Raw genomic sequence first — 21,811 nt, forward strand, 5'->3', positions numbered from 1 at the left:
ACCCCCTCTGGGTTGCCAGGGTAGAGAGGAGGCTGGGCCTCATTATTGCATACTGAAGAGGCGGCCTTGCTGTGTGACCTTGGGTGAATCACTTAACGTCTCTGAGCCTCCAGTCTCTCATCTATAAAATGGGTGCATATAGATTTGTGGTTAGGATTAGATGAGCTAATATATGTATAGTGGCGAGCACAGGGCCTGACCCACAGCAAGCGCTCCATACACAGGAGCTAATACCTACCATCGGCATCTTGAAGGAATTGTGCGCTCCCTATGCTCAGATACCAGGAAGGTCAAAGCCAGCGAGCGCTCCTTTCTCTGTCTCTGCAGTGCCCTGTCCACAGTGGCAAGAGGAAGAGAATGTGTGAGCCTCCCTGCTGGCGATTAAGGACCCGGCGGGCACCTCCTCCCTTCCCCACCCGCTGCAGTCCCTTCCTCCTCCCACCACTTGGCACGTGTGGAGGACACGGCAGATGGCTGCCCGGGTGTGAGAAGAGCCTTCTTCTTCTTCTTCTTCTTCTTTTTTTTTTTTTTTTTAATACACAGTGTTTGCCTGAAACCTGTTCCTCTCACAATTTATTATTAGGAGCCAGGCAGACGGTTCTGGCGAGCCGGTTACCCTCCTGCTCCCTGTGTTCCCAAAGAAGAGGGGGCAAATGGCATCAGGGCAATGTGTCCTCTGATGGGGTTAAAATGCAATTAGCCCAACTTCAGCTTTAGTTAAGGACAGAACACACACACACACACACACACACACCTGCCTTTTAAAGCAGGAGCCATTGGGGTGTGCCTAGGTGGCTTAGTTAAGCATCTAACTCTAGATTTGACTCTTTTTTTTTTTTAATGTTTGTTTACTTTTGAGAGAGAGAGGCACAGAGGGCGAGCAGGGGAGGGGCAGAGAGAGAGGGAGACAGAATCTGAAGTAGGCTCCAGGCTCTGAGCTGTCAGCACAGAGCCCAGTGTGGGGCTTGAACCCACAAACTGTGGGATCATGACCTGAGTTGAAGTCAGCCGCTTATGACTGAGGCACCCAGGCACGCCTTGATTTGACTCTTGATTTTGGCTCAGGTCTTGATCTCATGGTTCATGAGATTTAGCCCCACATCAGGCTCTGTGCTGACAGTGCAGAGTCTGCTTGGGATTCTCTCCCTCTCTCTCTGCTCCTCCCCCACTGGTTCTCTCTCTCTCTCTCTCTCTCAAAATAAATAAATAAACATTTTTTAAAAATTATTTAAAAAATTTTTAAAAAGCAGCAGCCAGTAGTACAAGAGGCATTTTTATCAAGTCATAACTTCAACCTCATCTGGCCCATGTATTCAGAGGCGGGGACGACAATGTTAACCCCACAAGCCCTGGAGGACTGTGAGATCATCTGCACCCCAACTCCCAGACTTCAAGGGCTGGATTCCTAAAGCAGAAACTTCTGGCTTTGCCACCCATTGAGGGGTCCTCCAGTCCAGTGGTTTAAAGTCCAGTGATAGGTTGTCCCAATCATCAAATCTCAACAAAAATTCCTCCTCATCCACTTATTAGCCTTGGGTTGGTAAGCAGTAAGGCACCTAGCAGTGAGCCTGGCACATAATAAGTGCTCAGTAAACGGGCTGGTATGATATGATATGCTATGGATTGTTTCATACGTGAAGGTCCAGTGTAATAACTGTTTATGAGGGCTTGAGGAGTGTGTGGCATTCCTCTGTCTCCTGGTAACAATACCGTGGTTTGCTTGGGGAAGCTGCCCATTCCTTCACTCCTGGTCAGTTTTTGCTCCCTGGGGCTGACCCCACCCCACCCCATCAGATTGGGCCATATGACTCTGCAAGGGCCAATCAGAGTGCCGGATCCCTGGTCAATCTGCATAATCCCACCCTTCCTGGCCTGAGTGATCATTTCAGGGATGGGAACGACCTTGGCTGGTCCCAGCAGAGTGAATAGTGGGGTTTAAGATGGAACATTCAGAAAGAGAGCAACTTGGTTTCCTGCTGCTTTGGATCCTATGTAAATGAGGTAGGAGGGGCTGGCAGCCTTCTTGCCCCTGCAGGGAGCCTGAGAATAAAGCTAACGTGGAGAAGACAAAATGGTGAGAGATTGAAACTTGGAGACATCATCCAAACCCCAGGAATTAGGCAAGCCTGAAGATACCTCTGGGTCAGGTCCAATTACATGAACTAACATATTCTCCCCCCGGGGGCCGAGATCATCTTTACCAACTAATATGTAATTCGCTGGGGTAAGGGAGGCGGGCTCCTCCTTTGCTGTTGAATTTTAACAACCTGCTATTAAAGGAAAAGCCAGACCGTGACTACATGGGTTATAAAACATCGGGTCTGAGACAGAAGCTGGGCCCCAGTCTGTGAAAACTGAGTGAAGGCTGCCTAACTCGGTAGTAAGTTAAACATATGCTTGCCAAGCAGGGGTGCAGAAACACACAAAAAAATTTTTTTAATTGAGATCTTTATAGGGGGAAATGGAAGTTTGTTGGATTTCTTGACGTTATTTTACACATTGTAATTTATTTGTATTTAATTGACATTTTCCAGATTAGGGCAGGTGGTAGGAAAGGGCGGGGGCAGCCACCACGTCTTTGCTTTTGCCCAGCAGGGGGAGCTGTGGAGCAGCAAGCGTGGCCAGAGCGGTGAAACTTACCAGGGGCCGATGGCCCCAGCTGCGTGTCCCGCCGCTGGAGCCGCTGCGGGGTCCAAAGGCACCGAGAGTGTGTGCGGTCCCGCTGCACCCACCCCCCAGACCCGCGTCTGGGAGTTCTCGGACTCCTAGAACCCGCGCCTTTGTGACCCGCACAGACGGGCGTTCTCCCCTGGAAGGCGCTGGGAAAGCACAGGGCCCTCGGGAGAGGACCAAAGGGAATGGAGGGAAGGTGGGGGTTGGGGACGTGACACACCTCTCAGCGACCCCTTCCCAGACTAGCCGCACCCCCACCATACTGAGTAACCGGCGCTCACACCGGCCTAAGGCCCTCCGCCCTCGTGGCTGGCAACTCCGGTTCCTGCTCGTCTCCCTCTCCCGCACACTTACAGCAGCCTCGCGGGGTACAGTCTCCACACGCACTAAGAGGGATCCACTCCCTCCTGCTCTGCAAAACAAGAAAGCCAGGATTTAAGAGGAAGAAAAGAACGTCACCAGTGCGGGGGGGGGGGAGGGGATTTGCCCATCATTTTTCTTCGGGCGCACCCACATCCACCTTCTATGAGCTTGACACAGGGAACCCCCAGTCTGACCCAGGTCATCTGGTGTGAGCATTTTTCACTGGCCGAATGGAGTTTGGCAGCTTAAACATTTTTCATACAAATGGCCCTTAACACAAGCCGGCCACTTGTCCTGGGGCTCCAGGTTGCTCAAAGCAAATGATTGCAAGCACGATTTCACCAGGGTAATTTTGATTCCATGGGATTTCCACCTTACCTACTAGGCCCTGGAATTATTGTAGCTCAGCCATACTAAGAGCTCCATTTTTCTTATCCCTAAACCCTGGGGGCAGAATGTGTTTTAGAACTTAACTACATTTTTGGTTTCAGAAAGGCAGTATGGTGCAGGAGGGAGCACGTGGTCCCTGTTCACTGGCAGCCATGTTGTAACCATGAGGAAAGTTAGGGTATGGCATATTATGTATGGGGTTTGGGCAACATGTCATGAGCAAACACATTAACATTTCTGCAAGGAAACATATGAATACTCATACCAAGTAGAATAAGGATTTTGAGCAGCCTCATGTCAGGCCTTGATTATTCACGTGAAGTGTTTTGGTACAAGTGTTAGCCTCCTCATTTTACAGATGAGGAAACTGAGGCTTGAAGAAACACAGTGACTGTTGCAGTAGGTGGGGAAGCCAGGATTCGAATCCAAGGCTGTTTCTAGGGCCCCATGTCTTACCGTAACCCTGAGCAAAACCACCGCCCCAGGCCCTAGCAGCAATTCTGGAAGCTGGTATTCAGCATGTCTCTGATATTTAAAGGGCCGCCGTAGCCCTCTGCTCCATGCATAGCCTAGTGACTCACACATTTCAAGTGTCAACGACTGAAAAATGATTAAGTTCAATTAGGTTCAGGACTTGTTAAAAATAGGCTCTCCCTCAGAAGAATTTACTCTCCCTGCCTTTATGGGCACAGATCTCAGCAGCCCCCATGCAGAGAAGTGCAACGCTTTTTAAATTAGAACATGCCAGAATTGATTCTGCTAAAGAGATCTTCAGCTCCATCAGCAGGGCTTGGAGCAGACTGAGATGCCAGCTTGCCAAAGCAAGGAGCCAGTGGTGAGAAATGTTGGCGATAACGGAGTCTACAGAATGGAGGAGGAAATTAGAATCAAGCTGCAGAGGGGCTGGGCTAAGGCATTTGGCTACAGACCAGGAAGCTGGTTGTCCAAATGATTCTTTGGCTACAAGGATCAGAAATCCACTTGAAATGATTCAAAATGATTTTTCTCTTTTTTTCCTTCTCCAGCATCTGTTCTCCCTTCTTCCTTCCTAGATGATTCTGATTTGTTCAGGTAACCAGCCCTCTCCCATGCAGCCCAGGTGACCAGAAGTTGGTTTTCACTGGTATCTCCAGGGTAGATTTTGATTATCCTTATCCAATCACAACCTTTCCATCCTCCGCACCAATGATTGGATCAGGAACATAAGTGCAAGCCAATCAGTGCATAGCATTCTCCTGGAGACTGCAACTCTTTACAGAATAGGTACATAACTTACAGTGGCTTAAACAGACAGAAAGGAAGTATTTATAGTCCAAGGTTGGAGGGGAAATGCTTTTTCTAGCTCCATGGATGGGAACAAGGAAGCATGTGGCCCCTGTTGTTGATAGCAGCCCTCTTGTAACCATGAGAGAAGCCAATGAGAAAACAAAGCCAACACATGATGGAGGGAAGAGCCAAGAAAGAGTTGCAGAGCAATATACCTGGAACTTTGATCATGCCATGCCTGAAACCCACTTTGCACTTCCGATTATAAGAATTAATAAATTTTCTTATTGCAGCCAAAAGCAGGTTAACTTATATGACTACTAGGGTTATCATGGGTGAACTGGAGGCACAGCCCTGTGAGGAATAAGAACTAAGAACTTGGAAAGTTATCGGGGACCAAGTCAGCTCTTCTCTCCAGCTCTGTCTCTCAAACTACCTGGTCTCTCAACCTAACCTCTTGTTTTTGTTTTTATTTTTATTTTTTAAAGTGAACCCTACCCTCAACGTGGCACTTGAACTCACAACCCTGAGATCAAGAGTTCTGTGCTCTACTAACTGAGCCAGCCAGGCCCCCCTGATCCCTTATTTTTAAAGACTTTTTTTTTTCTTTCCCTTCCTTCCCAGCTTGCTTCTTTTGAGTTTCCTCACTTTGGAGCCCAGTTTAAAAAAAAAAAAAAAAATCAATGTTCTAATCTCAATTTCTTAGGAAAGAGAATCCAATTGGCCTGGTCTAAATTTGATATTCACTGTCGGCCCAATCATATGGTATCAGGGGACCATGATCAGGGGATACAATAGCCCCTTTGTAGGAACTGTGAAAGTAACTCTCAGAAAAGGGGGCACAGGCAGGGAGGGCACAGCGTTATAGAGGAGAGAACACTGGACAAATTGTTAAGATACTCAGGTTTTACTCCTGGCTCTGCCACTGATTTGCCGTGTGCCCTTAGAAAAGTCAGTTGACCTCTCTGAGCCTTAAATTCTTGAAACTGCTAGGGCCAGATTGAGAACTTTAAAGCCTAAAAAAAGATTGTGAAATATTTCGCTCTGTGTATGGATTCAAAATAAAAATAGTAGCAATCCACAAGAGAAGGGTCAGTCTGATGAGATTCTGACTTTTGCCATAATAGTTTTTTTTTAATGTTTATTTATTCTTGAAAGAGAAAGAGCATTCCCGAAGCAGGGAAGGAACAGAGAGAAGGGGGGACAGAGGATCCGAAGTGGGTCCTAAGCTGACAGCAGCAAGCCCAGTAAGGGGCTTGAACTCACCAACCGTGAGATCGTGACCTGAGCCAAAGTCAGCCGCTCATCCAACTGACCTACCCAGGCGCCCCAATAGCTTTTTGTTTAATGAAATAACAAATAATTTTGGAAAAAATACATATAGTTTGAGTGTCCCTCGTTCACATTGCCGGTTTCAGATTCCTCCCCGGCAGGATCCAAAACTGATTCCCTCTTGGCTTTCCTTCCACAAAAGCCCAAATCAGCAATTATAATCTCAATGGCAGACTTCTAACATAAGGAATGATGAGGGTTCCACATTCTTCAGAAAGTAATGTGGCCTCACACATCAAGATCTCTAGAAGTGTTTACACCCTTCAACCCAGGAAACCTAAGTCTGGGATTCTTCCTAAAAAAATAAGTCCAAAGGCGAAAGAAAGAAAGAAAGAGGGAAAGAAAGAAAGAAAGAAAGAAAGAAGAAAGAGAAAGAAAGAAAGAAAGAAAGAAAGAAAGAAAGAATCCATAGACACAAAGATGCCCTTGTAACAACTCTACAGGGGCAAGTGGAAATAAGCAAACAGCAACAAAATAGCCATGTGGAGGCAAAGAAGCCAGACCCCTAGGAGCTCATACTGAAGGGTGTCCTTTATGTAAAGTACAAAACTGGGGATAAGGCCCAGTGCAATGAGAGGTCAGAATACAGGGTATCTGGTGGAAGGGAGCTGGAGCAGACATAGCTGGTGGGGAGTCAGGGGGCTTCCAGAGTGCTGGGAATGTTCTGTGTCTTGCTCTGGTTACGTGGATAAGCTCACTTGTGAAAACTCGTCAGACGGCTCACTTCTGATGTATATATGTTATATACACATACTGTACTTCAATAAAAAAGTTTTCTACAAAGATGAACAAGAGGGTTTTTATTTTTTTTTTAATGTTTATTATTTATTTTTGAGAGAGAGAGACAGACACAGCATGAGCAGGGGAGGGGCAGAGAGAGAGGGAGACACAGAACCCGAAGCAGGTTCCAGGCTCCGAGCTGTCAGCACCGAGCAGGACGCAGGGCTTGAACCCGTGAACTGTGAGGTCACGACCCGAGCTGAAGTCGGACGCTTAAACGACTGAGCCACCCCGGCACCCCAAGAGGGTTTTTATTTTATTTTATTTTATTTTATTTGTTTAATTGTGGCATATCTATTAATGGGACATTCTAGAATATTGAAAAATAATTAGAAAAATAACCACATGTCTTGGGCATATGCATAACACAACACCCCTGTATCACTTTGCCCACCCTACACCAGTTCGTTCTGTACCCTTCTCTGCCAACCTGGTGTCCACATCACCCTTGGGCTCCCTTGCCTACTGGTTTCCAGCTGGGCGTGTAGCCAATGGGAGGGACCAGCAGGAGATCAGAAGGCGGGGGGGGGGGGAGCATTTCCTTCAGAGTCCTTCTTGGACTGAGCATGGTGTCTCTGGCAGTAAGCCACCGCGTACCTCCAGCTCCAGCTTCTGTCTAGAGGGCTACCTCCCCAGCCCCAGCCCTCCATGCACTTCAGTCCCTCTGATTCCTTCCCGTCTTCCTGTCAACTGCAGAGTTGACAAACTAAAGCTAGGAGTTTCCACCTCAAGACTCCATGTTATGTCAGACTGAATTAAGCATCTTACTTCTTAGCCTTTATTAAAGGTAGTAACGGCTTCCCTCTGCTGCTCATCTCTCTGTGCATCAACCTCCCTTCTCTGACCCCCTAACCCAGTCCACACTCTGAGAAAAGCCCCTTCTTTAAAGTCTTTTGACCCACTTGAGTCGGATTCAGTTTTCTTCTGGGGCCCTGACAGTCACAGCCCCCGTCCCCCACCTTCCCCTGCGACAAGCAAGTGACCTTCTTGGATTTGGTGCTGCCCTCTGGAGAGGACGGAACCAGCCCGGGAGTGAAGCCAGCATTAATTTCAATTTGGCACCAGGAGCAGTGCCAAACGCTTCCATCTTTTTGAAATAACTGGGCCCTCCCCCCTCCCCACATGTGTTAGCATCCCGCCCCCAAGGCGAGGCTGTGAACAGGCAGAGCACAGCGAGCGAGGGAGAGAGAGAGGGAAAGAGAAGACTGTGGATGCTCTATGTTAGCCCGGTGCTCCGAGAAGTATGAACATCCGCTGTGCTGATGGGGTTTGGGGGTGATGGTGGGGTTCGGAGTCGATGGCCAAGAAAGAATTCCTGAAGACGTCTTTGGTGCAAAAAGGTGATTTTCTTAAAGCACGGGGACAGGACCCGTGGGCAGGAAGAGCCACACTGGGGTTGTGAAGGGCGACTGATTATATACCTTCAGGTTGGGAGGGGGTTAGGGACAGCCCAAGTCCCTAAGGAATTTTGGAAGCACGGTTTCCAGGACCTTGAGGGGCTAGCTGTTGTTAGCAAAACGCCATTTAGTGCTGTTTAGCAAAACCCCTGACATGAGACCCTTCTGATGCGTATCAGGGGTCATACGCTTGGGGTATAGTTGCCAACACACGCTTGGGGGTTAAAGATAAAAGAGGCTTGCAAAGGGATTTTTATGTGTTTAAGGAGACTCACAGGATCCTGGGGGGTCAGGGTAATGTTAAGCCAAGATTTCCTTTTGCCCCTAGCCAAGTGTCATCACGGAGTCAGCTGGGCTCCTAGAGGAAGGTCACTCTGCCTGTTTCAAGGACTCGTCACTGGGCTGTAGGCAGTCAGGGCATTTAATTTTTCATTTGCCTTTGTTTCTGACATCACGATGGCAAGCACTTAAACCTCCTTCCCTCCTGATGAGGGGTGATATTAGGGCTCCAGGAAACGGAGTCTATAGGTTTCTGGAGATCAGGCTATGGATAAGATTGCCTTTTTTCTTGCAGTTTACGAAGTTGTCCGTACACTGAAGGAGACTCCTGTCAATTTAACCATTTGTTTTCTTTCCTTTCCTTTGTTCTTAGGCAGCCAGGAGAGCCTGAGGAATATCACATATGTCCCACCCTTGAGTGGGGGGGGGGGGGTGCCCTCGCTTGTACTTTGCCCTCAGCTTGCCTTATGCTCCCTCATCAGTGCCACTCAGCTGCTCTAAGGAAAGATCGCCTCTGTCTGGCCTCTTCAGGGGACGTTGAAGCTTCTACCATATGTCTTACCAAATCCACTCTCTCCTTCCTTCCTTTCCTTTTCTTCCTTTTATTAAGGATGGCAGGTGCCCCACTTTTAAAACTCCCCTTGAACTGGAGCTGGCCTTGGGCCTTGCTTTGACCAATGGAATACAGCAGAAGGGAAGCCAGCCACTGACTGGGAGAGACGTCTGAGTACTGAGACCACCAGGCTGTGAGGAAGCGCAAGCTGGCCACGGGATGAGACCACCCAGAGGAGCACCAAAGCCGAAGTCACATGAACGAAGCCTTCTGGAACCTTCCAGCTTAGCCCAGCTGCCAGCTGAATGCAGTTCAGCGAATGGCCCCAGCCAACACCGTGTGGGACAGAAACACCCCCCAGCTGTACTCTTGTCAGCCCGCAGAGTATAAGAAATAATCGCATTGTTTTACACGACTAAATTCTGGCATGGTTACAGAGCAACAGTAACTGAAACCGCTTTCCTGCTTGGGACCATAGGGAGAGACATCACCAGCATGCTGGGCAGGAAAAAAAAAAAAAAAAAAAAGGCAAAGGAGAGAAACGGGCTGGTCCCAGAGGAGACTATTGAGTTGACAAGCTAAAGCTGGAAGTTTCCACCTCAAGACCTCTTGTAGTGTCAGATTGAATTAAGCATCTTCTTTCTTAAGCCTCTATTAATCAGTTCTTCTGGTACAAGCTGCCAAGGTCACTCCAACTGATACCGCAGATTGGTTACAGATACCGAGCGCTGATGCTTGTAAGGCGCTGCGGTGAGCATATCTATTCCGATGCTCCAAGGACCTGGGGCCTTGCTGATACTGTCCAGGACTGCCTCTGGCAAGGTCAGCTCCTTCCCGGAGAGCCAACAACCCAGCCGGGAGCGCGCCTTCCACATGCAGACCAACCAGTTCTGGCTGCCTACTTCGTCGAGCTCTCGGCTCCCAGCTACTCTCCCCCTGCCCTAATCACCCCAGTGCCAGGTACTACCAAAGGGGGACACAATCTGCACCTGGGAGCCTGCCGTGCTATTCAAATGAGTCCGTCTTAAACCTTCTCCGCTTGCCCGTTCCTTCCTGCAAAAATCACAGTAAAGGCTCTGGCCCACGTTTTTCCCTCACTCCCTCTACCTCCTGCCTGACCCTGGTGCTTCTCCACGTGGCCCCTCTGTGAAATAATAGAAAGTATACATACAGCGGACCCTTGAACAACACGAGTTTGAACTGCGTGGGTGGGTACACATATACGTGGATTTTTTTTTTTTTTGATAACAGTTCAGTGCCCTAAGTGTATTTTCTATTCCTTATGATTTGCTTAACATTTTCTTTTCTCTAGCCTACTTTATTATAAGAATACAGTATATAATATATATAACATACAAAAGTGTATTAATCAACTGTTGATATTATCGGTAAGGCTTCTGGTCAACAATTGGCTATTAGCAGTTAAGTTTTGGGGAAGTCAAAAGTTACATGGGGATTTTTGACTGGGGGCAGGGGAGTCAGTGCCCCTGACCCCGATGTTGTCCAGTGGTCACCTGTATTGGCCCCAGCCCCCAGTTTCTGGCACGGAACTCCTAACACTCTTGGAATTTCCTCACTGATAAGAGCACTAGAAGCATATTTTGTTCTACCATTAAGTCATTGACCCCGGTTCCTGACACAGTTCCTAAATCCTTTTGAATTTATATATTTACATTTATATAGTGTTTCCTACTACATGCCAGGCCCTGTTCTAGGCATTTGCAAACATTCATTCACTCACAACATTTCTGTGAGGTGGGTACTATTATTGTCCAATTTTACAGATGAGGAAACTGGACACAGGGGAGGGGAAGTGACTTGCCGAAGGTCACGCGATGAGGAAGAAAGCAGAGCCAGAATCCACATGCACCCTGTCTGGCTCTGTTCCGTGACCATCCGCTAGCTCTGGTCATTACTGACCCCTTGAGAAAGGCATCGACTCCCATCAAAGCTCACGCCAACCCCTCCCCAATTTTCTACTTCCATTCCTCCCAGACCCCTTTGAGCTCTGTGCCCCCGGGATCCTGGGGTGTCTCAACCGCAATGGCAGCTTTTCTAAATGATCCCAGTAAACAAACCTCAGGCCACCACGTCCAGCTTTCATTTTGTGGGTCCCAGGCTTTCTCGAAAATTGTCCTCTCCTCTGAGAGATTTAGATTAATCCCCTTATTCGGTGGCTCAGGATCAGAGAGATAGTTGGGTCACCTGCTTCAGCCTAGCCAGACTGGATTATCTGCCGTGACCCCAAAATTCACTCAGGCACACCTGCTCCCGAGACGTTTGCTGATTAATAACAGCAGGGAGTTTGGGGAAGTTGTGTTTTTCACCTTCTGGGAACGTCTATGGCTTGAACGCAGAGGCCACCTGATGTAGGGCAGTAAACATACTTCTCCTCACCCCTCATCCCCAACCCCTCAGCTACCACCCTGAATTGGCATCATTTGAAAACCCCACCATATTCCACATCATTTAAAGACCCAGAAAGTAAAAGCTGATTGAGTCAATGGTCATCAAATTAAAAAACTTGAGAGTGACCAGAATGTTCTCAAATCATCCATGTAATGACCACCTTTGACTTTTCCTGACTTCCTCTGGTAAGGACGTCTCAATTTCCCTTTTCCCACTCTAAATCCATGAGGTTGGGGGCGGGGGCACCGCATGCTGTCTGGATGCAGGTGGCCTGGTTCATGGGGGCTGTGTTCTTCCCCAGCCCAGCTCCTGTTCCCTGTGGGACCCTAACTGGAGCTGGTGTGCCAGCCACCCCCTCTAGTCCCCAAATTTGTTTTTTCAGTCTGCTTTATCTCTTTGCCTCCAGCCCAAGGACTCACCTGCTTCCCTCATCTTGAAAATGCTGCTGCCACACTCTTCCTTTTAGGTTATCCTCAGACACTCAGCTGCAGGACGGGGTCCCATTTTGCAGCAAGCCTCTTGTTCACCTCCCTGAGTTACTTTTCACTGCACACCAGACACTCACGAATTTTGCAGTCATCAGCTTATTTGCTATGTATCTCTGTGAAGAAATCCACGTGAGAAAATCCTGTGGCGGTTCACACGATCTCCCAAAGTTCAAACAGTCACGGACACCGAACCGTTTTCCAGATTTGACAAATCACTGGTGGGCAGGAGGGCACGGTAGTTCAGGCTTGGGCTGTGGAGTCAGACAGACCTGAGCTCAAATCCCACCTCTGCCGCGTGCTAGTGACTTAACCTCTCTGGACCTTTGTTTCCTCATCCAGGCTGCTGTGTCACACAACTCCAGGAGGCATCATTCACGATGGTGCACCAGGGGGCACCATTTGCACAGACGACAGAGCCCGAGTCCCCTCCTGAGTGTTGTGGGGAGTGGCGCTGACACTACCTCCCTGGATCATGGCGGTCAGGGTCCACCAGAGCGAGAACCAGCACGCAGCAATCATCCCAATAACCTAGCCCCCATTTTACAGAACAAGAAACTGAGGTTCAGAGAGCTGAAATGATATGTTGCAGGTCAAACATTAAACAAGTGACAAATCCTGAGCCAGGATTTGAATTCAGAGTTTCTTTGCATCCAGAGCCTGTGAGCTCTCTAGGCTGCTGTTCCGCCTCCCCAAAGACCTCCAGTTTGGAAAGCTGTTACACCACACGTCTTCACAGCCACGCCCACATCTTTCCCTTCACCTATCATCATCTCCAGAGATTGCCCTGAAGTGCAAACTCCCTCCTTCCCTCACCCCTGCAGAGCTCCATACAGACCCTCACTTTGTTTGTAGCAGTCCCTTTGAGAAGGCCATGTCAAACTCTACCTGTGGGGTCTCCAATTCCAAAGGAAGCAAATACCTACTTCCTCACTGCTGGGCCCATGGCAGACATTACTAATCAATCCTGGAGCTCTTTCCCAATGGATCCAACAGGCAGCAGTCCAGGCAGGCAGGCACGACTGATTCAGGCAATCTTCCAAGAAAAAAACCACACTTGCTGTTCCTTCTCGAGACTGTCATCTCATTGAGAGCAGAAGTGGAGTCTTAATCAGCTCTGCCTACTCTCTGCCCCAAAATAGTAGTACGTTTTCCTATATCAGCAATTTTTGGTGGATGGAAAAATCTGGCTCTCCTTCTTACTAGCATGTGACTTTGAATGAGTCCCTTTATTTTGCCAATGTCAAACAGAAATGGAAGCTCAGGAAAATGAAGGGACTTGTCCAAGGTCACACAGCTGGTAAGAAAGGGAACAAAATTATGTGAAACAGAAACAATAAGTTCTCCTTCACTATATGCTATTGGAGGCGGGGATCCATGCGAAATTCTTAGCCCACTGCTTGGCACATGGTTCAAACTCAATCGCGTCAGACTTCTTTTGTATAAACAGAGACTGGATGTGTTCCCTGGCCCCAGCCTTGTGTGAAACTGTTCTCTGTCTCTCTGGCCAGAATCCTTCCTTAATATGAGAACATAGAAGGCCCCAGAAAGCCCAGGTTACTGGCTCATAGATGTTGAGAATGCACCCTCTGGAATACTGGGGAAAAGTAACTGAGTACTTTCTAGAACCCTGAGCTGGATTCAGGAGCTGTGAGATTGTACTCTTGAGACCCCAGTTTGCCCAGCTAAGAAGCAGACGTTGGAATGCAGATCCCAAAAGACTCCTCTGACATTCAAATCTGCCTTCTCCTGCTCCCTCCCTGTGGCCCAAAGCAAGCTGGTGGGTGGTACATTATATAAGGAGCTTCCCAGGCTGTTGTGCAACCCTGGGCTGCCACACAGCTGCAGGGAAAGCTGGGACCCAGGAGGCTGGGCCTGGCTCTGAAGCAGACAGCTTCCTGCGGAATTTGCCTGGCCACGGAAGGCAGGACCACTGATGAGGTCTTTCTTCCTTCCAGTCTTCCTGCCCTTTCCCTTTCTTCCTTCCCTCTTTCCTCCTTGCCTCCCCATCTTTCTTCCTTTCTCTTTCTTTCTTTCTTTCTTTCTTTCTTTCTTTCTTTCTCCTTTCTTTCTTTCTTCCCTCCCTTCTTTTCTTTGTTTTTTTCTTCCTTCCTTCCTTTCTTTCTTTCTTTCTTTCTTCCCTCCCTTCTTTTTCTTCCTTCCTTCCTTCCTCCCTTCTTTCTTTCTTTTTTTTCCTCCCTCCTTCCTTTCTTTTCTTTCTTTCTTTCTTTCTTTCTTCCTCTTTCTTTCCTTTCTCAAAACCTACTGATAGAAACCATAGATAGACCCTAGAGCCATGGGTTCAAATCCCAGCTCCACCAGTTACCAACTGTGGGACTTTGGGCACATCGCTTAAACTCTCTGTGCCTCATCTATAAAATGGGGGTGATAATAATACTGATCCTCACAATGCAACCTCAAAATCCCTGGCCTCACAGAACCTACAGTCTAGGAAGGGAGACCAGCAATAAATAAATAATTCTACAATTAACTGATAATTAATGATTATTGTCAAAGGTCTGGGGAGTCAGGGAATGTCTCTCATGCAATTGTGACTTGTCCATTTATTGTCTCTTCTATGAGCTTATAAGCTCCAAGAGGGCTGGGATCATGTCTGTTTTGTTTACTAATGTTTACCTGGCATCAGGAGGCACTCAATAGCTGTGTTTGGATCAATGGATGAATGAAGTGATGTTCCACTGGAGACCAGATGGGTGAGTAGAGTAAACCAAGTGAAGAGAGTAGAGGAAGAGCATCCCAGGCAGAAGGAACAGCAAGTGCAAAGACCCTGTGGCTGGAAGGAGGTTGGAGTGTTTGAGGAAATGAGGCAAAGATGATGTGTCTGGAAGAAGCAGAGTGACAGGGAGCACGGAGCAGTCCACACAGGGCCTTGGGAGCCACGTGGTGGATTTTCTCCACCAACTTCCCAGCCAGGGCTGTACTGGGGCTGAGCTGGGTGTCAGAGGTTCCCCACTTTCTGGCTGCATGACAAGTCAGTTAACCCCCGTGGGCCCAGATCCTCATTTGCAAAGAGGACGTAATAACAGTAACCTATTCCATGGTGTTTGGGGAGGATTGTGGAACGTAAAGCAATTACCACAGTGCCTTGCACGCAGGTAGTGCTCAAGAAATGTAGGTGTGGTTAAAATAATGTTGTTATGATTGACTCAAGTCTCCTGGCTCTCTTTCACTGCCCCCTAAAGCTGGGTCTTCCCTTAAGGAGTGTCCCCATCTCTAGGCCCTCCCAGGGACATAGCTGTCCTTGCCCTCCCCACTCAGTCCTAGCTCCCTCAGGCCCTCCTGGGGCTGTTCTCCCTGAAGTTCCCATAGCCCAGACTGAGGAGACGGCTCCCTTGGCTCAGGGCAAAATCCGCAACTGCGTTGCTAAGCAACCAACCCTCATCCAGATGCCAGCTGCAGCCTGGGCAGAGGGACCAGAAGAGAGAAACGTCAGCACTCCAGGGAGGGCCTCCTGGGATGCCCCCAAGACCACAGGCTCCAACCAGGGCTGCAGCAGGAGAGAGGCAAAGCAGATGGCCCACATGCCACCCCCTGGGTCACAGCCCTCACTGAAAGTCAGCACACAGCCTTTGGGGTCAAGGGCAAATCCAAATGCGTTCAGACCCCAGCTCTACAATTTACCAGCTGTGCACTCTCAGTCAAGTCAGCGAACCTCTCTGAGTCTAGCTTACTCATCTCTACAATGGGAGGTAGATCTAACTACAAATTCATCATGAGGTTTGCACGGGGTGATGTACATGAAAATGCCCAGCACAGAGTAGGTGCTCAAAGAGTCTTGACATATGGGTTATATTCAGGGATGGGTCCACTAATCTTGTCACCCATTGGTGATAATAAAGTTCAGACTTCTGAACCTGCCCTTCATGGTCCCCTCATTTGATCCCCAACTTTCTTCTGTCAATCTAATTACCTACTATTTTTAGGGTCTGTCGATCTTGGCACTACTGACTCAAAAAAAAAAAACAGCTCTTTTGATATATAATTCTCATATCTTACAATTCACCCATTTAAGCCTACAATTCAATGCTTTTTAGTACATTCAGGGTTGCATAACTCTGAACACAATTTTACAACATTTTCATCACCCAAAAAGAAACCCCACACCCTTTAGTGGTCACTTCCTATCCCCCCCTCCCTCAGCTGCTGGCAACCACTATCTACTTTCTGTCCCTGTGAGTTTGCCTATTCTGGACTCTTCACATCAATGGAATCATATAGTATGTGGTTTTTGTATCTGGCTTCTTTCACTTAGCATAATGTTTTCAAGGTTCATTCATTTTGTAGCATGGATCAATACCTCATTCTTTTTAATGGCTGAACCACATTCCATTGTTGAGATAGACCACGTTTTGTTTGTCCATTCATCAGTTGATGGACATTTGGGTAGTTTCTACTTTTGAATAATGAATAATGCTGCTGTGAACATTCACACATTTTGTGTGGACTATTGACATTTTGAACCAGATAATTCTTTGTTTGACAGAGGAAGAAGACAGGGGAGGGGGGGGGCTGGCGGTGTCTGTGCTGTGCATTGTAGGATGTTCAGCATCATCTCTGGCCTCCCCCACCTCAACTCCTCCTGCAGTAAAGGCAATCCAGAATGTCTCCAGACATTGCCCAATGTCCCATGGGGGACACCTTTACCCTGGTCGAGAACCGCCGTACTCGCTGTCCCTTAGCAGTTCCCAAAGCTTCCAGTTCCCTGGCCGAAAGTGCCAGAAGATGCTCTGAGGAAAATAACCTTCTGTGGACAACCCAGTTTGGGAAAGACGTACAGTCGGTCTCCTCCGTTCCTGTCCCTGGAGATTCCTGGTAACTATTAGTCTTTTTCAAGGCTCCCAGAAGGCCTGTAACAGTGACAGGAACACAAACTGTGGAATGTTGTGCAACTCAGCCTTTCTTGAACTCACCTGGCCAAAGAACCCTGTTTTAATCATCATGGAACACCCATGACAGTCGCTCTGGGAACCACTTCTCAGGTGCCTCCTCCCCTCTGACCACACTGGTCTGCTTGTCACTTTCTTGGATACACGTTGCACATTTCAGCCACAGAAACCTTGCTCATATCATGTCCCCAGTGTGGCAGGAACTGTCCCCCAAAACAGCCACTCTCTCCAACTTGCTTCCTAGAGGAAACTTGATTTTGTTTAGGCAGCAATATATCCAGCCTCAAGGGACAAATCATGGTTACTCAAAGCCAAACAGCCAATCCTGTTTCTCTCTGCCCATGATTGGTGTAGGTGCGACACATGGCCCAGTCTTAGCCAATGGAACTGAAGGTGGAAACTTCGGGGAAATATTTTTATACCTGATAAAGAGCTGCACCAAAAAAAAGGCTCTTACCCGCTGAGTCACGACTTCACGTTTGGGATGCTGTCTTCCCAGGACATGAGGTCTGGGGTACATGGCAGCTATCTTGACAACATGAGGGGACAAGGTTAGGAAATGAGGCAACGCACTGAAGGTGACGGGCCAGATAGAGAAAATCGAGGTCCTTTCTCGCATCACTGAGCTGCCATATCGGCACTGCCCAACCCACCTCCAACTTCTTGATCTGTGAAATGATGAATCCTATTGTAACTTGTAGCCAGAGCGTGCACACCGATAGCCCTCGAGCAAGCTGGCTTTTGCTGAATAACAAAACACCCCAAAACTTAGTGGCTTAAAACAACAAACATTTATTATTTCTCGCTACTCTGGGTAGCTCTGGCCTGGAGTGGCTTAAATGGGACTGGGAGATCTAGGAGATCCTCACTCACGTGTTCGGCAGTGGGCTCGACGACCGCGCACCCCTCCTCACCCAGCAGGCCAGCCCCAGCCGGGCTCATTCGCACAGCGGTGATTGCAGGATTCCCGGCAGCAACGAACGATCCCCAGTGCACAAGCCGCTGCTTTTGCATCATGTTTGCTAATGCCTACCAGGCCAAAGCAAGCCACACGGCCAAGTCCAGACTGGAGGGCTGGAGAAATGGACTCTGCTTCTTGACCGGAGGGACAGCAGTGCCAGGCGTGTAGGGATGGGAAGGACTGGGGCCCACATGGCACACCCCCAAGCCCCTTACCTGGAAGGCTCCAGCATTTAACACAGGGCTGGCCCGTGGTGTGCTCTCATTAACTTCTGTGGAATAAAGGAGTGGATTCCCTCAGCCCCCATTGCCTGTGGCCCCAGATCCTCACCCAGATTCCATTTCAAATGGGCTGGGTAGAGATGGCCCCTTGGCTTCCGATTTTCCCACGCTAGGTGGCACCTGTTAAAGAAGAACAGAGCTTATTTCTCCCTGATGGAAAAGTCCAGGCCAGGCCCGGTTAGAGTGTCGAGCAGCATCACGGACACAGGATCCTCCCAGCCAGACGCACTTCCGTCCAGGGTCCCACCTCGTGGTCCAAGAGGGCGGCATTTGCGTTCCAGACTGCAAGTAAACGAAGGGACAAAGAAGCACCAGCAAAGGGAGCATATCCACCTTGGCTCAGGGTTCTCCAGAACCCTTCCTTCTGTTAGCCATAATTCAGTCACATGTCACCACCTACCCACAAAGGAGGCTGGGAAATTCCAAGTGGCCATGTTCCCTGCTAAAAAATTGGATTTCTTTTGCTTTGAAATGGACGTGGGGAGATACATAGCAGTGCTTGCCACAGCTCTCCTGGCCTCAATTTGCTCTCCTGTGAAATGGGGGTAATGACAGTTCTGCCCTAGAAGGTCCTTGGGAGAAATTACATTAATGGGTATAAAGAGCTTGGTAAATTGGCAATAAATGTTAGCAATGATTGTGATAATGAGCAAAACATCCTGGTAGCAAATAAGAGGGAAGAAAAAGAAGTCAGTGTTTTCTGTGCCAGGTAGGGGTGTGCCCGGATTCGGTCAGGTTCGCTGATTAGGTAAATGACAGGTGCTTGCCCCGAGAGAACACTGGGACCTGTTTTAACGCCCAAAGAGCAGTCAGAGGTAAATTAGTGTCTCCTTTTGTCTCCAGGAAGTGAGCCAAACTCCTCAGGAACAATTTGTGCTCCTAAGAGGCCAAAGGTGGCCCTTGAATTAACTTGCACAACTTATTACTTCTCCAACCTGTTGTCAGGAGCCTGGGTGAGGCGGGACTTGGCTTCCTGTGAATCTGGGAAGAGCCTGAAGGTGGTAAGGGTGGGGGTGAGTGGGCACAGCCAACTGAGGAGACCCGAGGCAGGACTGGATTCCTGGGCCTTTTCACAGGGAGTTCAGCACTTGGACTCTGAATGTGGGTAGGAAACCCCTTCTTGGGAGCACGGCAAGTTTTTCTTGGAGGGGACAATTTCTATTCTTCTCTGATTTCAAAATGAGCCAATTGTCTTAGATCCCAACAAACTAGCAAGTATCCAACAGGACCCAGGAGCAACCCAGAACTCTCCTGGAGGGCTCTCTTAATTTAGTACGCTCTAGGACTTGTGAAAAATGCAGGTGGCAGAACCCAGACCCAAGAATTCTGAATGGGTAGTTGAGAGTAGAAACTTCTTTAAGTGCCCACGTGTTTCGATACATTCAGAGGGAAAACGCTTCTGCAAGATTCATTATGTGCTGGGCTTACTGCAAGGGCTTAATAAACAGTAGCTGACAGAATCTCTTCCTTGAGAATCATTATTACTCCCACTTTACAGATGAGGAAACCAAGGCACAGAGAGGTGAAGTAATTTGCACCCCGCCTGGCAGCTGAGATTTGAACCCAGGCAGCCAGGCTCGGAAACCAGGCTCCACCTCCTACCTCCTCTGCTTCTTATTGTTCTAGAAGTAACATCTGTTGGCATTTCAGCTTAGCTCTCTTCAGATCTCTGGAAACTACCTAGCTTTCGCATTTGCCTTATCTGCCTAAGGATATTGAGGAGGTTCACAACAGGTTACCTGGGATGGGGAGTGGGTAACTGCGAGACAGAGAATAGAGGGAAACTTCCCAGAACACCTTTTCATACAGTTTTATTGTTTCCGAATCATGTGAGTGTATTTTCTACTCAAAAAATAAATACGCTGATTTTTGTTTTACTGGGATAATAGCACTTAAAGAATATGTTTTTAACCCTACGTGGGGTCAAACATATGCTTATATGTTTCACACATATCTAGGCAATATGGATAGATGTATCTGGAATCAAATACATCTGGGTTCAAATCCCAGTTTTGCCCCTAACCAGCTACGGACCATGGGCTAGGGACATCACCGCTCTGTGCCTCAATTTCTCATCTGTAAAATGGGGATAATAATAGCTCCTACTTCCTAGGCGAGATATTGCATAGAACGCCTAGCAAAGGGCTGGTCTGGGTAAGGCTCAATCAAAATTTGCCACGAACACACATATAAACAGACTGACACTTGATTTTCCACTTGATGGTATGTCTTGAGCCACTTCCCATGTCAATACCAGCAGTAGCTCAGGATTGGGCTGCTGTCTCTCCACGTCACATCCTCTAGAATGCTCTTCTAAAATGCAGGCTCTGGGGCACCTGGGTGGTGCGGTTGGTTGAGTGTCCGACTCTTGATTTCAGCTCAGGTCATGATCCCAGAGTCGTGGGATCCAGTCCTGTGTCGGGCTCTGTGCTGGGTGGGGAGCCTGCTTAAGATTCTCTCTCTTCCTCTGTCCCTCTCCTCCGCTCGTGCTCTCTCTCTCTCTCTCTCTCAAAAATAAAATAAATAGGGGCGCCCAGATGGCTCAGCTGGTTAAGCGTCCAACTCTCGGTTTTGGCTCGGGTCATGATATCACAGTTTGTGAGTTCAAGCCCCGCATGGGGCTCTGGGCTGACAGTGTGGAGCCTGCTTGGGATTCTCTCTCCCTCTCTCTCTGCCCCACCCCCGCTCACTCTCTCTATCTTTCTCTCTCAAAAATAAATAAACTTAAAAAAATTTTTTTAAATAATAAAATAAAAAGCAGCTTCCTAGGCCCCACTGAATCAGAACTGGGAGGGCAGAAGCAGTCTGCATTTTCTAAGTACCTGCTTTTATACACTGAAATTTGAGACCTACAGGAACACATCTGCTTCAGTCTCTTTGGTGGCAGATACACCCTTATTAACCAGGTCCTACTGATGGACAATTGTTTCCACTTGTTTATACACAATGCTGCACTGAACATCTTTTTTAAAGATTTTTTAAAGTTTATTTATTTATTTTGAGAGAGTGAGAGAGAGAGAGAGAGAGAGAGAGAGAGAGAGCATGCACACAGGGGTGAAGGGCAGAGAGAAGGAGAGACAGAGTCCCAAGCAGGCTCCACGCCACCAGCGCAGAGAACATCTCTATACACTCGTGCGAGTGTTTCTGGAGGAGGTGGTAGAGAGTACAATTTTCCCTCAAGAGAAGCCCTTATTAACGTTTCCATTTCATTTCTGGTTGAGGTCCTACTATCTTTGATCAGGGCTCTGAGGGAACTTCCAATAAAAAGATGCAGGAAAGATGAGCGGGCACGAGAAGGATGGGCAGACATCTCCAGGCAGCCAAGGCAAAAAGGGAAACAGGATGAATCACATGATTCCTATCAAATGTCCAATGCTTTTCCCTGCCACGCAGTGTTGCTCGTTACCTCTTCTGGATCTCTACTCAGTGTCTGACATACTGTATCTTTATAATCATGTTTATTAGATTTTACAAGAATCTGTTTGCTGGTGATTGATGGTTCCTTAATTCCTCTTTGTAGCTCCAGCCATTCATTCAAAAACATTTATAAGGCTACTACTAAATGTCAGGTACTGTTCTAGGTGCTGGGGATACAGCTGTGAACAAGACGGACCAGCTCCCTGCCTTCAGAGGGTTTATATTCTGATGGGAAGTCAGACATTCATTAAATGGCATACAGATGTATAATAACCAACTGTGGTGAGTTCTATGTAGGAGAGTCCCAGGAGGTGGTGG

General features: G+C 48.1%; 1 protein-coding gene across 3 annotated transcripts in view; it reads right to left on the reverse strand.

The window, feature by feature from the left end:
- CCDC63 (coiled-coil domain containing 63) overlaps positions 1–367 on the reverse strand; it is a 31,534-nt gene extending 31,167 nt beyond the window's left edge. For 2 of the 3 annotated variants that reach the window (XM_049619329.1, XM_049619328.1), the window contains exon 1: positions 239–367. In XM_049619329.1, the coding sequence (XP_049475286.1) occupies positions 239–247 (9 nt within the window). In that variant the 5' untranslated portion in view covers positions 248–367. The remainder of the gene's footprint in view (positions 1–238) is intronic. The other variant, XM_049619327.1, reaches the window with a different exon arrangement.
- Positions 368–21,811: the final 21,444 nt, after the last annotated feature.

The sequence above is a fragment of the Panthera uncia genome (genome assembly GCF_023721935.1).
Source record: "Panthera uncia isolate 11264 chromosome D3 unlocalized genomic scaffold, Puncia_PCG_1.0 HiC_scaffold_8, whole genome shotgun sequence".
NCBI lineage: Eukaryota > Metazoa > Chordata > Mammalia > Carnivora > Felidae > Panthera > Panthera uncia.